This window comes from Peromyscus maniculatus, chromosome 3 (genome assembly GCF_049852395.1).
Source record: "Peromyscus maniculatus bairdii isolate BWxNUB_F1_BW_parent chromosome 3, HU_Pman_BW_mat_3.1, whole genome shotgun sequence".
Classification (NCBI taxonomy): domain Eukaryota; kingdom Metazoa; phylum Chordata; class Mammalia; order Rodentia; family Cricetidae; genus Peromyscus; species Peromyscus maniculatus.
Window position 1 is genome coordinate 94641174 of NC_134854.1, and position 14521 is coordinate 94655694.

Below are 14521 nucleotides of genomic sequence, written 5' to 3' on the forward strand. Positions count from 1 at the left end.
CTGCTTCAATAAACCTTGCTTTTGAATTTCTTTTAGGGAAAAAATTCTTTTAGGGAAGCTTGGCATCATGGTGCATGATTTTAATTCTAGTATTCAGGAGGCTGAGGCAGAGGGATCTCTGAGTTCCAGGCCAGCCTGGTCTAGTTCCAGGACAGCCAAGGCTACACAGAGAAATCCTGTCTTGAAAAATAAATTTATTTGAGAGGCTAGAGAGATGGCTCAGTGGATAAGAACACTAACTGCTCTTCCAGAGGACGCAGGTTCCATTCCATTCCCAGCACTCACAACGGTCCAGTTTCAGGAGATCTGACACCCTCTTTTGACCTCCACAGACATTGTATGCATATGGTGTACAGACGTACATGTAGGCAAAACATACATTTTTAAAATTCTTGCTGCCTGCTCATCTATGGATTACTATTTGCATTCATTTCTTGTGTCTTCATCTGTTATAGTGCTGGGTTGTTTAAATAAGTTGCTTGAAATCATTTATGAACATCTGCCAGGTTAGGTATTTTGTAAGAAGTGATTTAACAAATTGTTATTGGTTGTTTTTACTCTTTTTACTCTTACTCTTTGCTCTTTCCGCCACCCTGCCCCCAAATAAACCACACATGGAGGATTATTATTACTTTAAGTGCCCAGCCTTAGCTTGGCTTGTTTCTTGCCAGCTTTTTAAAAATGATCCCTTTGGCCTCTAGGCTTTTGCCTTTCTCTGTTTCTGTATTTCTTTCTTCACTTCTCACTCTGTGGCTTGCTGTGTAGCTGGGTGCCTGGCCCTGTGGGGTGCTCCTCCTCCTTCTCTTTCTTGCTCCTCCTTGATACCTCTTCCTGTCAGCTGGTTACTGACGCAGCCTCCCGACCCCAGGTTAATTTCATTTAATCAAACAAACGGAACACGTCTTTGCATCATCAAACAAATATTCCACAGCATAAACGAATGTAACACAGATTAATATTCCACAACAAGCCGTAGGTCCTCGCTGAAATTAAAAGTCCCAACAACTGTGTACGTTTTGTTTTTGTTGTTTTGAGAGAGGCAGCCATCGCAGGCCTGGAACTCACTCCGAAGAGTAGTTGACCTTGACTTGCCATCAATCTTCCTTCCTCTGCCTTTAGAGATGCTGAAATTACAGTTGTGTGCCACCCTGCCAGGTTCTATGGTCCTTAATACCCTGGAGGTTTAAGACAGAGGCTATTTTAAATAAGATTATTTTGTTATTCTTTTATGTGTATGAGTGTTTTGTCTCCATTTATGCCTGTTCAGCATGTGCCTGTCTGGAGTCCAGGGAAGCCAGAAGAGGGCATCAGAACCTTTGGATCTGGGTTTAAGAGATGGTTGTGAGCTACCATATGGGTGCTGGATATTGAACCTGAGGCCTCTGGAAGATCAGACAGAGCTCTTAATCTCGGGTCCATCTCTCCAGCCTCAGAGGCAAAGGATCTTTTGAATTACCAGAATTTGGAGGCCAGTCTGAAGAAAAAAAGTAAGAGTTAGTCTTAAAAGTACCTAAATAGCTGGTCATGGTGGCACATGCCTTTAATTCCAGCACTCAGGAGGCAGAGGCAGGTGGATCTCTGTGAGCTGGAAGCCAGCCTGGTCTACAGAATGAGTTCCGGGACAGCCAGGGCTGTTACACAGAAAAAGTCTGTTCAAAAAAACAAACAAACAAACAAACAAATAACTCAAACAAAAAAGACATAAATAAATATGAGTTTAATTTCATAAAGCATGCAATCTGGTGAGGTACATAAATATCACAAAGATGTTTGTCCATGTTTGCTGGAATGGTTAATTTTTATTATCTACTTGATGGGCTTTAGAATTACCATGGAAAGAAATCTCTGGGCATGCCTGTAAGGGATTGTCTAGGTTAGGTTGATCGAGGTGGTAAGACCCACCTTGTATGTGGGCATTAGGCTTTCACAGGCTGGAGTCCTAGACTGAATAGAATGTAAACCAAGGTGAGCACAATATACAGTGTTCCTGCCTCTCTGCTTCCTGACCATGGGTTCAACATGACCAGCCAGCCACCTCCTGCTCTTGCTGCCATGATTTCCCTGCCTCGATGGACTGTGTATTCCTGGGAACTGTAAGCCAAAGGCAACCTTTAAATTACTCTTGTCAAGTACTTTGCAGTGACATCCAGAGAAATAACTAATAGAATACATTCCAAGAGCTGCCAAGCAAAGTGTGAAACATGTGTGTACGCTGAGGAGTGAACCACAGGACTAAGGACCAAAGGTTGTAGATATTCCTGGGGAATAATGAAAGGAGAGAGGGATGAGGAGTCCTGGCTGAGTGACTAGCACATGCAGTTGTGAACGTGGCGTTATGGGTAAGCCTAAAGAGCAGGCTTGTTGGGTAACAAGAATGGGAGAGAAGGAGGCTGGAACAGAGCCAGACCGAGAAACTAACGAGAAACAAACAGTTTACTGTTCAGTCACTCCAGCCAAAGAGGACTATAGCCACAGGGAAAGGAGCACTCTGTGAGAGACCCGAATGTAATATGATATGACATGTAGTCCTGGATGGCTGAAAATTTTCAAAATTTCAAGAACTAGTACATGACACAAATACAGTTTCAGAAACAAGTGCTTTTGTCTGTTATTTGAATAAAAATCCCTTTCATGTGCTCCTCACCGCCCCCACCCCCCCCACCCCTCACCCCCGCTTTCCCTCTCTTTCCTTCTTACATTATGAAGAGGGAATAAAAATGACAGAGATGTGAGAAGTCTACCAGATTATTTCAGGAACCGGACTATAGCTCAGTGGTAAAGTGCTGCTTGCCAGGCATGTGAAAGGCCCTGGGTTCAGTCTCCAGAACTTAAAAAACAAACCACTTTAGAATGTTGACTCTGCCTTGGCTAGAGGAAGTGAACTGGTAAATGAACCTTTTTTCTAAAAGAAAATTCTGTCCTCCTGCTTTTAAGATAAATGTTTGACTAGCATTTAAGGATATTGGCTTAGTGAGGGTGTGGGTGGGTGGGGAGGGTAGTGGCAAATTATTAAACCTGACCTGGTGTCCATGTTGCTAGGCAGGGGAGGAAAAAAGTTCTGATCCCACAGAGCTCTCGGGCATTTGTATGTTATCTAAACAGTAAAAGAAGCCATTGAAGAGGTTTGCGTAGGGGCAAGGTGTAGTCAGTGGAGAATGTTTGGACATTACTCTGTGTGTATCAGAAAGAACTGACTTGGGCAATAGGGAAAAGATCTGGGTGTTAATCATCGAGGAGACTGTTGCAATAGTCCCAAGCAGCGCACAGGCCCAGAGAGAATGACGGGCAGTGGTCAGACTGGAGACGAAATTGGGAAGCAGTACCAACATGCTTCCGAGGTAGACTGGAGAGGAAGCAGAGGAGAGCTGGGGAGGGGGAAGGAAAGGTGCTTCCTCACTGAGGTAGGAACCACCGGTGGAGAACCAGGTGTAATGGACTGGGGCATAGGAAATGAATTTGCTTCTGGTCAATTACTCGTTACTTTGGTTTATCTTCACTTAAGATGATTGTGATAGCCAAGAGGAGAGATGTTGGCATGGTAACTGAAAATGTGAGCCTGGAGTTCAAAGCAAATATAGGAACCATTTTCCTCAGTGTTTTGTTTTGTTTTGTTTTGTTTTCAAGATGGGGTTTCTCTGTGAAGCCTTGGCTGTCCTGGAACTTACTCTGTAGACCAGGCTGGCCTGGAACTCAAGAGATCCTCTTGCCTCTGCCTCTGAGTGCTGGGATTAAAGGCATGCGCCACCACCGCCGGGCTTCAGTATTGTTTAAAATATGCTCACTAATGGTTTCATTAAAAAGTACTTTACATGTTTATCATAATTGTGACAGTTTCCCAACGGTTGGGCACCTGGATTTTTCTCACCTTTCCACTACTAGCAGCTATTTGTTAACAGGTAGTGGTTAGGTTACATGCCTTCTAAGATGAGGAGACAGTTACTCAGAAAGATTGAGCAATTTGCTCAAGGCAGGTTATGTTTATCAAACTTCGGACAACAGGGAGCTTTTCTTTCCTTGGTCATTCTCCTGACTTTCTCCTCCTCCCTGCTTTTCCTTTCATCATTATGTTGCCCACACTTCTCTCAAGCTCCTGGGCCCGGGTGATCCTCCACCTCAGCGTCCTGAACAGCAGCAGCAGCGGCAGTGGACAGCAACACTGACTATTGTCCTTGCTTGCTCTTTTACATTCGTGTTAGCATGCAGAGAATCCAGTTACATTGTGGCATTTTCAAACAGAATCTGTTTGAGTTGTTTCTCTTTCCCCCTATTTCCCCAGCCCTGAGAAGTCTTAATGTGTCAAATTGGTAGGAGAAAAAGAGCTCGTGACTTACTGCATTTGTATGCGTGCATGCTTATTTGCACACGTGTGTGTGTGTGTGTGTGTGTGTGTGTGTGTGTGTGTGTAGGCCAGAGGACAACCTCTTGTGTCATTCCTCTGGCACCATCTGTCCCTTACAAGGTCTTGCACTGGCACAGAACTGGCTGAGTATGCTAGGCTAGTTGGCCAGCAAGTTTCGGGAATCTCTACCCCCCCCCCCCCAACTTCCGCCACAGTGGGGTTTCAAACACACCCAGCTTTTTAACGTGGGTTCTGAGGATCAAATTCCAGTCCTCCTGCTTGTAAGGTAAGCAGTTTACTGATTGAGTCATCTCTCTCGTTTATTTATTTCTTGAAACTTTTATGTGTATGGGTTTTTTGTCTGCCTGTATGTCTGTGCACTGTGTGCATGTCTGGTGCTGTGGAGGCATCAAGTCCCCTGGGCTCGATAACAGACCACTGTGAGCCGCCATGTGGGCGTTGGGAATTGCAGTTGGGTTTTTAGAAGAGCAGTTAGTGCTCTTAACTGCCGAGTCATCTCTTCAGCCTCTGTTCGTTTGTTTGTTTAGACTAGGTCTTACTAAATTGCTCATACTGGCCTCATGATCCTTCTGCCTCAGCCTCCTGAGTGCTGGGATTGCAGCATAAGTCAACATGCCTGTATGTTTTTATTTAGTACTGAATTCCTGCACAAATAGTTTGTATGAATGTAGGTAATTACTTAAGTACTTTAAGTGTCAGTTTCCTCATTATGAATTAGAGATAAAAGTGTTGACTGATAGGGCTGGAGAGACGCCTCAACAGTAATGATGAGTAAGTAATTAATGAACAGTAAGACGGCTCCATAGCATGGGTTGCTATGACAGAGGACCTGGTTTCAGTGTCGTCCGCCCCCCCCCACACACATAATGGCTCACAACTAACTGTAACTCCAGTTCCATGGCATTCAACAGCATTTTCTGGCTTCTGTGGGTACCAGGCATGCACATATATGCAGGGAAAATACCCATACACACAAAAATAAGATAGAAATAAAAACATTTGGCCCCGTGGTGGTGGCACATACCTTTAATCCCAGCATTTGGGAGGCAGGCTGAGTTCGAGGCCAGCCTGGTCTACAAAGTGAGTACCAGGATAGCCGGGGCTGTTACACAGAGAAACCCTGTCTTGGAAACCAAATAAACAAATAAATAACATTTGAGAGTTAGATAAATTGTGTAAAGTGTTTAACAGTTCATAGCCTATAATTAAAGTTCTAAGGTTATAAGTAATATACTCTGTAGAAAAGCTAGAAAATGAAGATAACCCAAAGTGTGAAAATAATTTTTTTTATCTAGAGCCATGTTACAAATATCTTTTTAGTCATATATGTGCACATGACAGTTAACTGAAAATACAGCAAGTTATAAAACCATACATACAAATCCCACTGTACAGGTCTCCTTGTGGCTATTAGAGCTACAATAAGTCATGTCACTTTATCATCTGGGACATCATCTCCTTGATTTCCACTAATTTCTTTCTTCTCTATACGTCCTTAGAAGGCTCTGATTTGTCACAGAATGTAGTGCTCCTAGAAGGAAAGTGAAATGAACAGTATCCAACAGCACAGGGCTGAAATAAGATTTCAGATTAGATGCTGTGCTGGCTGGTTTTATGTCAACTTGACATAATCTAGAATTATCTGAATGAGGGAACCTCCACTAAGAAAATGCCTCCATAAAATCTGACTGCAAGGCATTATCTTAATTAGTGATCAATGGGGGAGGTCCCAGCCCATTGTGGGTGGTGTCATTTCTGCTCTATAAGAAAGCAGGCTGAGCAAGTCATGTGAAGCAAGCCAGTAAGCAGCACCCCTCCATGGCCTCTGCATCAGCTCCTGCCTCCAGGTTCCTGTTCTGTTTGAGTTCCTGTCCTGGCTTCCTTCAGTGATGGACTACAGTGTGAAAGTGTGAGTCAAATAAACCCTTTCCTCCCCAACTAGCTTTTTGGTCATAGTGTTTTATTGCAGCAGAGTGTTTTATTGGCTGCAGAGGCGTCAGCGGTGAAGAAGGTGGGTGCAAACTGCTGTGGGCATGAGAGGTGGATCACAGGGATTCTCCTGTGAGAGAACTGAGCTACTTTAGTGACTGGGGGAGGAGTGGGGGAGGGAAGGAGGGAGAGAGAGAAGGAGGGAGGAAGAGCAGAGATAATATGATTAACTGAATAATATACAAAGATATGAAAGGCTAAGGTAGAGCTGAAAGGATAGAGTTGAATTTGAGGCAGTATGAGGAGCAAATTTTAGGTAAGGATCTGGGGGAGTAAAACAGCAAAATCACATCATCCTGTTGACCTCAACTTTCTTCCTCCCTCCCTCCTTTTTTTCCCTGTGAGGTTTATTTGTTTTATTTTATGTGCATGAGTGTTTTGTCTTCATGTACATATGTGCACTTGTGCGTGCCTGGTACCAAGGAGTCAGAAGTAGGAACTGGATCCTCTGGAACTGGAGTCACAGATGACTGCGCACTGTCATGTGGGTGTTCAAACTTGGGTCCTCCATGCTGGGTCATCTCTCCAGCCCCCCCCCCCCTTTTTGAGACAGGGTCTCTTATATTTCAAACTGGCCTTGAACTAGCTTTGTAGCCTGAGGATGACCTTGAACTTCTGGTCCACCAGCTCCTACTTCCCGAGCACCTGGGTTTAAGCAGATAGAACTCCGGTTTCATGCATGCTAGGAAGTGCTCTACCAACTGAGCTATATCCTCAGTTTTCCAGATATTCTGAGAGGCAAGCCTTCTTTCAAGGTGGGGGGGAGACGATGTTGGGGCTGAGAGGGAAAATGAACAGAGCTGCTGAATGGGCCAGGAGGAAGCTGACACAGGACAGTGCTGAAGAAGGAATGAATCTAACAGGCTCATCCCCACGCCCTGCTTCTTCCTGGCGCAGGCTCAGAGGACGCAGACTCCAACACCGACTCCTAGCTCACCACAGTTGCAGTTGATGGAAGAAATAGAAAGGAATTCCCTTTTCCTTTTGAAGTGGAGGGTTTTACGATGTTGCCCAGATTGGCCTGGAACTCCAAGATCAAGCCATCCTCCTGCCTCAGTGTGGTAGCTAGCAGTATAAGTGTATGTCACTATACCCAGCTGAAAGTAGATTAATAAGTCTTAAATTTTCTTTGTATCCCTTCATGATTAAAAGTAACAGCAACAACTAAGAAAAGGTAGAGATTTTGTTCAACCTGAAAAAGGATATGCATGGAGCTTACCACTCATATACTTAATGGAAAGAAATTAGATACCTTTTGTCCTTCCAAAATAAGGAAGAGTTTTCTCAACTGTTTTTTATTTATTATGTGTGAGGTGCAATGTGTGTGTGTGTGTGTGTGTGTGTGTGTGTGTGTGTGTGTGTGCAGGTCAGAGGACAGCTTATGGCTGTGGATTCTCTCCTTCCTCCATGTTGGTCCTGGGAATCCAATGGAGACCCTCAGGCTTGGTAGCAAGTGTCTTCCCAGCCCTTGACTGGATTTTATTTACTATTTTCACATTTTAATTATTTTGTGTGTATTTGTGTGAGTGTGTGTATGCCATAATATTCATGTGGAGGTCAGAGGCCAACTTGCAGGACTCAGGAATCAGTTCTCTCATGAGTCAGTTATATGTGTGTGGGATTGAACTTGAGGCTTGTCCTCAGGCTTGATAGCAGGTACGTCTGCACACAAAGTCCACCCCGTTCTTTTAAAGATTTAGTTTATGTATACGAATGTTTTACCTGCATGGATATATGTGTACCATAAGCATGTCTGGTTCTTTTGAAGTCAGAAAAGGGTTTCAGATCCTCTGGAACTAGAGTTATGGATGGTTGTGAACCACCATGTTGGTGCTGGGAATCAAACTCAGGTCCTCTGAAAGAGTAACAAATGCTCTTAACCACTGAGCCATCTCTCTAGCTCTTCCACTAAGCCATCTCAATAGTCCAATTTATGGGATTTTATGGTGATCTAGGAGACATCTTGAGGAGTGTCTGTGAGGTGTTTGCAGACAGGTTTAGCTGAGCAGGGAAGACCCTTTCTGGCTATGGGCAGTACAATCCCATGGGTTGGGGTCCTGGCCTGGATGAAAAGGAGAAAGTAGACTGAGCACCAACATGCCTCTGCTTCCTGTCTGCAGACATGATGTGAAGAGCAACTTCACACTCCTGATGCCATACCTTCCCACCACGATGAACTTGGATCCCTTCTCAGGCTGTGAGCCAAAACACATCCTTTCTCTCTCTATGTGTTCTGTGAGGCATTTTGTCATAGCAATGGAAAAAGAGGCTAACATGGTTTCCAAATTGATGCACCAACACAGTCTTGGGTAAAAATCTAAGTTGGCTTCTTTGCAGAATTGATCAGTTGATCCGAAAATTCACAAGGAAATGCAAGAGACTCAGAAGGGCCAAGCAGTGCTGTAAAAAACAAACAAACAACAAACAACAAACAAACAAACAGACTGCCAGAAGACTCACGCTTCCTAAGTCGGTTGATCTTAAAGATGTATTTTATTATTTATTACATGTATCTCTATGTGTGTGCATGCACTTTTAGGTACTCACAGAGGCCACAAGAGGGCTTTGGTCCCCTGGAACTGGAGTTACAGGCAGTTGTGAGCTGCCAGATGAGGGGCTGGGAATCAACCTTGGGTCCTCTGAAAAACCAGCAAGTACTCTCTACTGCTGAGCCATCTCTGCAGCCCCGACCCTAAAGCTCCTGAAACACTTCAGTGGACAGGACGATATGGTGCTGGTATAAGGAAGGACATGGGGATGACCAGGACAAACTGAGAGTTTGGAATCAAGCTTGCCCATTTGTGGTTAATTCATTTTTGATGAGGGTACCAGGATAGCTCACTGGGAAGGGGCAGGGTGGGGGGGGAGACTGAATAACACCAGGGTAGCTAGCCCACAAGTACAAAAAAAGATGCCATGTATCATTAGTATTAGGGAAATATCAATCAGAATCAGTGAAATACTATTTCAGAAAAACTAGAAAATAAATATTGCTGAGGTGAAGGGGCTCTCAAGAAGGAATGTACCACGGTACAGCTGTAGGAGAAAGTCTACGGCTTTCTTAAGAAGTTAAAATAGCTCCTTATGTGACACAGCAATCACACCCCTAGTTATGTGTCCCCAAAGAATTAAAAAAGAAAAAGTCAACATTTACTTGTATGAGACTCTTCTTTTGTTTGTTTTTGTTTTCGAGACAGGGTTTCTCTGTGTAGGCCTGGCTGTCCTAGAACTTGCTCTGTAGACCAGGCTGGCCTTGAACTCAGAGATCTGCCTTCTGATGGCTGGGATTAAAGGTGTGAGCCACCACTGCCTGGTTTATTTTTGATTTTTTTTTTTTAAACAGGGTTTCACTATATGGTCCTGGCTATTTTGGAACTTGTTATGTAGACCAGGCTGGTCTAGAACTCTCTGCCTCTAGAATGCTGAGATTAAAGGCATACACCATCATGCCTTGTGATATTTTGTTTTTTGAGATAGTGTCTCAAGTATCCTAGGCTGGCCTCTAACTCCGTATGTAGCTGAGGATGACCTTGAACTTCTGATCCTCCTGCCTGTAGCTCCCAAGGGCTGGATAGTAGGCATGGAACACCGTGCTCAGTTTCTGCTGTGCTCGGGATTGAGCCTAGGGCTTTGTGCATGCTGGGCAGGCACTCTACTAACTGAGCTCCATGCCTAGCTCTTCAGGTTCTGTTGAATCAGGGCTCAGTCACTCTTTACACAGTTTCCAGTTCTCCACCTTGTCCTAGTTCCTCAGCGTGACCTATCTTATAGCTGCCAATATGGCCATCTCCTGGTAACCACTTCCTTATGAGGCAAAGAGCAAACAAATTGAAGGCTAGGCAATAGAAACCGTTCAAAAGTATCAGAACCTGACTGGCCTTAGTCTTTGCTCAGAGTATGACAGCAATTAAGGAAAACACACCTCCCCTCACTTTTTGCTCTTTTTCAAAGCACACCTTTAGTTCCAGTGGAGGCAGAGGTAGGCAGATCTCTATGAGTTCAAGGCCAGCCTGGTCTAAGGAGTGAGGTCCAGGCCAGCCAAAGCTATGTAGCAAGATTTTATCTCAAAGAACCAAGTAAATAAAAAAGACATGTGTGTATATGTCTATAGGTATGATCGTGTGTGCAGCTGTCTGTGAGGGTGTGTGCCAGGAAAGGGTGGCCAGCGTTCTCCACAGTCATCCTCGGCTTAATTCTTTGAAGAAATGTCTCTCCCTAAACTTGGAGCTTGAGTTTTCTATGCTGGGCTGAAAGGTGTGTGAGGGTCAGCTGTCGTGTTAATGTGGTGCTGGGATCCAAACTCTGGTCCCCACGATTGTACAGCAAGTGCTCTTAAGTCCTGACCCACCTTTGTAGCCCAGCTGGAGAAATGGATAGTGGTCATGATTGCAGTGTTGTAAATGTACTGAAGGCTACCTAAAAGTGGCTAATTGCCTTTTTTTTTTTTTTTTTTTTTTTTTTTTTTTTTTTTTTAAGCAGGAACTCATGTCACCTAATCTGGCCTCAGACTGAATATGTAGTCAAAGAGGAAAACTAACTTCTGATCCTCTTGCCTCTACCTTTCAAGTTCTGGGATAACAGCAGCACCACACCCCTGGGTTTATGGAGTGCTGGGCACTGAAACTTGGGTGTTGTGCCTGCCAGCCAAGTACTCTAGCAGTTGGGCTATATCCCCAGTCTTAAATATAAAAATGTCGAACTCGTGTTAAATGCATTTTACTACTGTTAAAAAAAATTGATACAAGCCGGGCGGCGGTGGTGGTGGTGGTGGTGGTGGTGGTGGTGGTGGTGGTGGTGCACGCCTTTAATCCCAGCACTCGGGAGGCAGAGGCAGGCGGATCTCTGTGAGTTCGAGGCCAGCCTGGGCTACCAAGTGAGTTCCAGGAAAGGCGCAAAGCTACACAGAGAAACCCTGTCTCGAAAAACCAAAATAAATAAATAAATAAATAAATAAATAAATAATAATAAAATAAAATAAATTGATACAAGGTACAACACGGATAAACTTGCGAACATGACACAGAGAGACCTTGGTGACAGAAGACCTCATGTTGAATTATTTTGAGTAAATACCAGGATAAACAAATTTATAGACAAAATAGATTGCTGGCTGGCTAGTGCTGGAGTGGAGAGGATAGGGGGCGACCTTCAAAGGACAGAAGAGTTTCTCTTGGGAAAAACTTAAATTCTCTATAATGGGCAGTAGTAATGGACACATGGATACACAGTTCATCATGCTAAAATCCAATAAGATTGTCTTCTTTAAAAAAAATCCAAGACGGCTCCGTGGACAAAGGTACTTGCCGCACAAGCCTGTAGACCTGAGTGTCATCCGTGGAAGGTGGAATTGGTTCCATAAAGTCCTCCGACCACCATAATAACTTGCGCTTCCCTGCCAGACACGATGATAAATAATGTGTCACTTTTAATTGGCAGTACTAGTATCAAACTCAAAGCCTACTACAGAGGTCATTGAGAGGTACCCCCAGCCCTGTCCACTGTTCTGAATGGGTAAAATGTAAGTCTAAATTAGTAAATTATATCTCAAGAAAGCCACTATGAATAACACCAGCCACAGGGCTGGAAACCACGAAAAGCTCAAAGGACATCCAGTGCTCCTTGGCAATTCTAATAAGGGGTGGGGTATCAGAAGCATAAGCACAACATTCCCAGATTAGAAATCTCTTTAAATCAATTATAAATTGTAAGATTCATACTTTGGGGGTCTCAATGGTCAATACTGACTGGGTTATGTATCTTTAAGACCAAGTTGGGGGCTGGAGAGATGACTCAGTGGTTAAGAGCATTTGTTCTTGCAAAGGACCTGAGTTTGGTTCCCAGCACCTACACAGTGGTTTACATCCCTCCATAACTTCAGTTCCAGGGGATTCTAAGCCCTCTTCTGACCTGAGGGCACCAGGCACACACATGGTGCACATATGTACATGCAGGCAAAATGTGCAAAATGTTCATGCACATAAAGTAAAATAAAACAACTGCGGGGGAAGAAAGATTAGAAGTTGCTTGGGTTTTTCTAAGCTCAGCTGGTATGATTCTACGATGAGTGGCCTGCAAAAATTTAACCCAGGGCTTGGCAGGAAGGCAGCGGCTTGATTCAACGAAAGGTCTAAAGAAACACCCAGAAACAGTCTTGCAACTGTAATTTTTATTTTCTTTTGTGAAAATAAACTGGGAGTTTAAATTGCTCCAAAAAACCATAAAAACAAAATGAAATACACACAGAAGAAGCTTGTGAGGTGGGCGGGGCAGAGGGTCTTAGAGCTTGGGCAGATTGTACTAGCACAGACTGAGGTGACAGGAGCCGGACCGTGGGGACTGGGCCCTGCCAGCCGCTCTGAGGCTGCGAGGTGGGAACGCTCAGCTGGGCACCAGACAGGAACGCAGACTTCTTGGAGGCACCTGGAGTCCCTTTGAGGGGTGGAGGGTGGGGCCTTGTCAGAGGAAGGACCTCGTTCCCCACCGCCAGCTGGAGGCTGGCCCCTCGGGGCCCGGAGAGGGAGAGGGCGAGGCTGGTGGGACCCGGTCAGGCCAAGATGTCATCACACACGGTCATGGCCTTACGCTGGGCAGAGGACAAAGGGCATGCCCCGGTGGTGTGGAAAGCATGACAAAAACTTGCGCTAGGGAACAGGAGCGACCCGGAGGAAGGGGAGCCAGGCTAGAACTCTGGGCCACGCAAAGTTGCAGATGCGGTGGGGGGAGCTGGGGCAGGCGGGGGCTGGCGAGGACAGGGGAGGGCAGAGAGTCAGGAAGAGAAGAGGTAGAGAGGCATCTTCCGCCCAGGTACACCTACCACAGCGCACGGGGAGAGCGCGAGCGAGACACACACTGCTTTTCAGTGCTTTCTGGTGAAGATTTTTTTTTGGGGAGGGGGGGTAAGGAAGATTTTGTTTTGTTTTTTTCTTTTTCCTTTTTTTTAAAAAAGCCTGAAGATCAGCTATTGGTTACATCTACACTCGTAAAGCACTGCGGTTACCAGTCACTTTACAGAACAGTCCAGAGTGGTCAAATATTGACCAATAATGTTTCCTTTTTTTCTCCCCCCCCCCCTCCTCTTGTCTGAATCGTGACTACTTGGAGTCCCAAGACAGCCTGCATAGAACAGGGGGGGCAGCTTAGTGGGCGGACTTGGTGACCAAGGAAAGAGGCTGAGCCTGTAGCACGGGGAGGGTCTGATGGGCATGGAGGGTGGCTGGGAAGGAAGGGGGAGAGGTCAGCAGAGCAGCGGGCACGGAGCCCAGGGGCAGGGGCCTGGTCAGCAGCGGGGGCTGGCTGCCCATCTGGCCGGAATGGCTGGCCGCCGCCTTAGCGGACAGGAAGGCAGCTGAATGGACAGCCAGCTGGGCTCGGGCCTCCGGTTTGGTGGTGAGGGACAGGGGCTGGGCTTGCTCCGAGTGGGTGGCCGCGGGGGCAGCTGGCGATGCCAAGGCTGTGGAGGGAGTGGCAGGGGAGTCCAGCGTGCTGCCATGGGAGGAGGCAGGGCTATCGCAGGGCTTCTCGGGGGGCAGGTACTGAATACATGGCTTCTTGCTCTTAGAGGCCAGAGCACCTAAAGGTAAAAGACACAAGGAGAAAGGATCAGCAGCGGGAGGGGCAGAGGAACAAGCAGTGGCTAGATACCGGTACAGTGAGCCGTGTGAATCTGTGGCTCCCACTCTGTGGATGCAACTCAGAGCCCATGAGAAATACTCAGGGAAAAAAACCTTGTCCACACTAAACACATGCATTTTCTCTTCCTTGCTATTTTTTCATGAAGCAAATAGAATCTAACAGCTATTTGCGCAGCACTCCTGGGCGGGGCGTTATAAGCCATCTAGAGTTGGTATCGGGTAGACGGAAGAGAAGCATAAGCTATATATAAATACAAGGCCACCTCACTCAAGGGACTCGGGCACCTGGACATTAGCCATCTCAGGAGTGGAGTACGGTGGGGCCCTGAACTGATCCAAAGGATACTGACTGTACACTGGAAATGTTAAGATTACTTTAAAGATACTTGAAGAAAAATTATATTGTGGGGTGTGTGTGAAGGGCAGGGGTGAAGTCTGGGCATCTTTTATTGCTTTACACCTTATTTTTTTAGAAAATTATTTTATGTGTATGGATGTTTTGCCTACATGTATGTCTGTGTACTAGGTGTGTGCCTGGTAC

The 14521-nt window shown here is 45.5% G+C and overlaps 1 protein-coding gene across 2 annotated transcripts in view; it reads right to left on the reverse strand.

Moving 5' to 3' along the window:
• Positions 1 to 12497: 12497 nt before the first annotated feature.
• Tcf7l1 (transcription factor 7 like 1) overlaps positions 12498 to 14521 on the reverse strand; it is a 165515-nt gene continuing 163491 nt past the window's right edge. For both annotated transcript variants that reach the window (XM_042273484.2, XM_042273485.2), the window contains one exon: positions 12498 to 13919. In XM_042273484.2, coding sequence (XP_042129418.2) covers positions 13486 to 13919 — 434 coding nt within the window. In that variant the 3' untranslated portion in view covers positions 12498 to 13485. The remainder of the gene's footprint in view (positions 13920 to 14521) is intronic.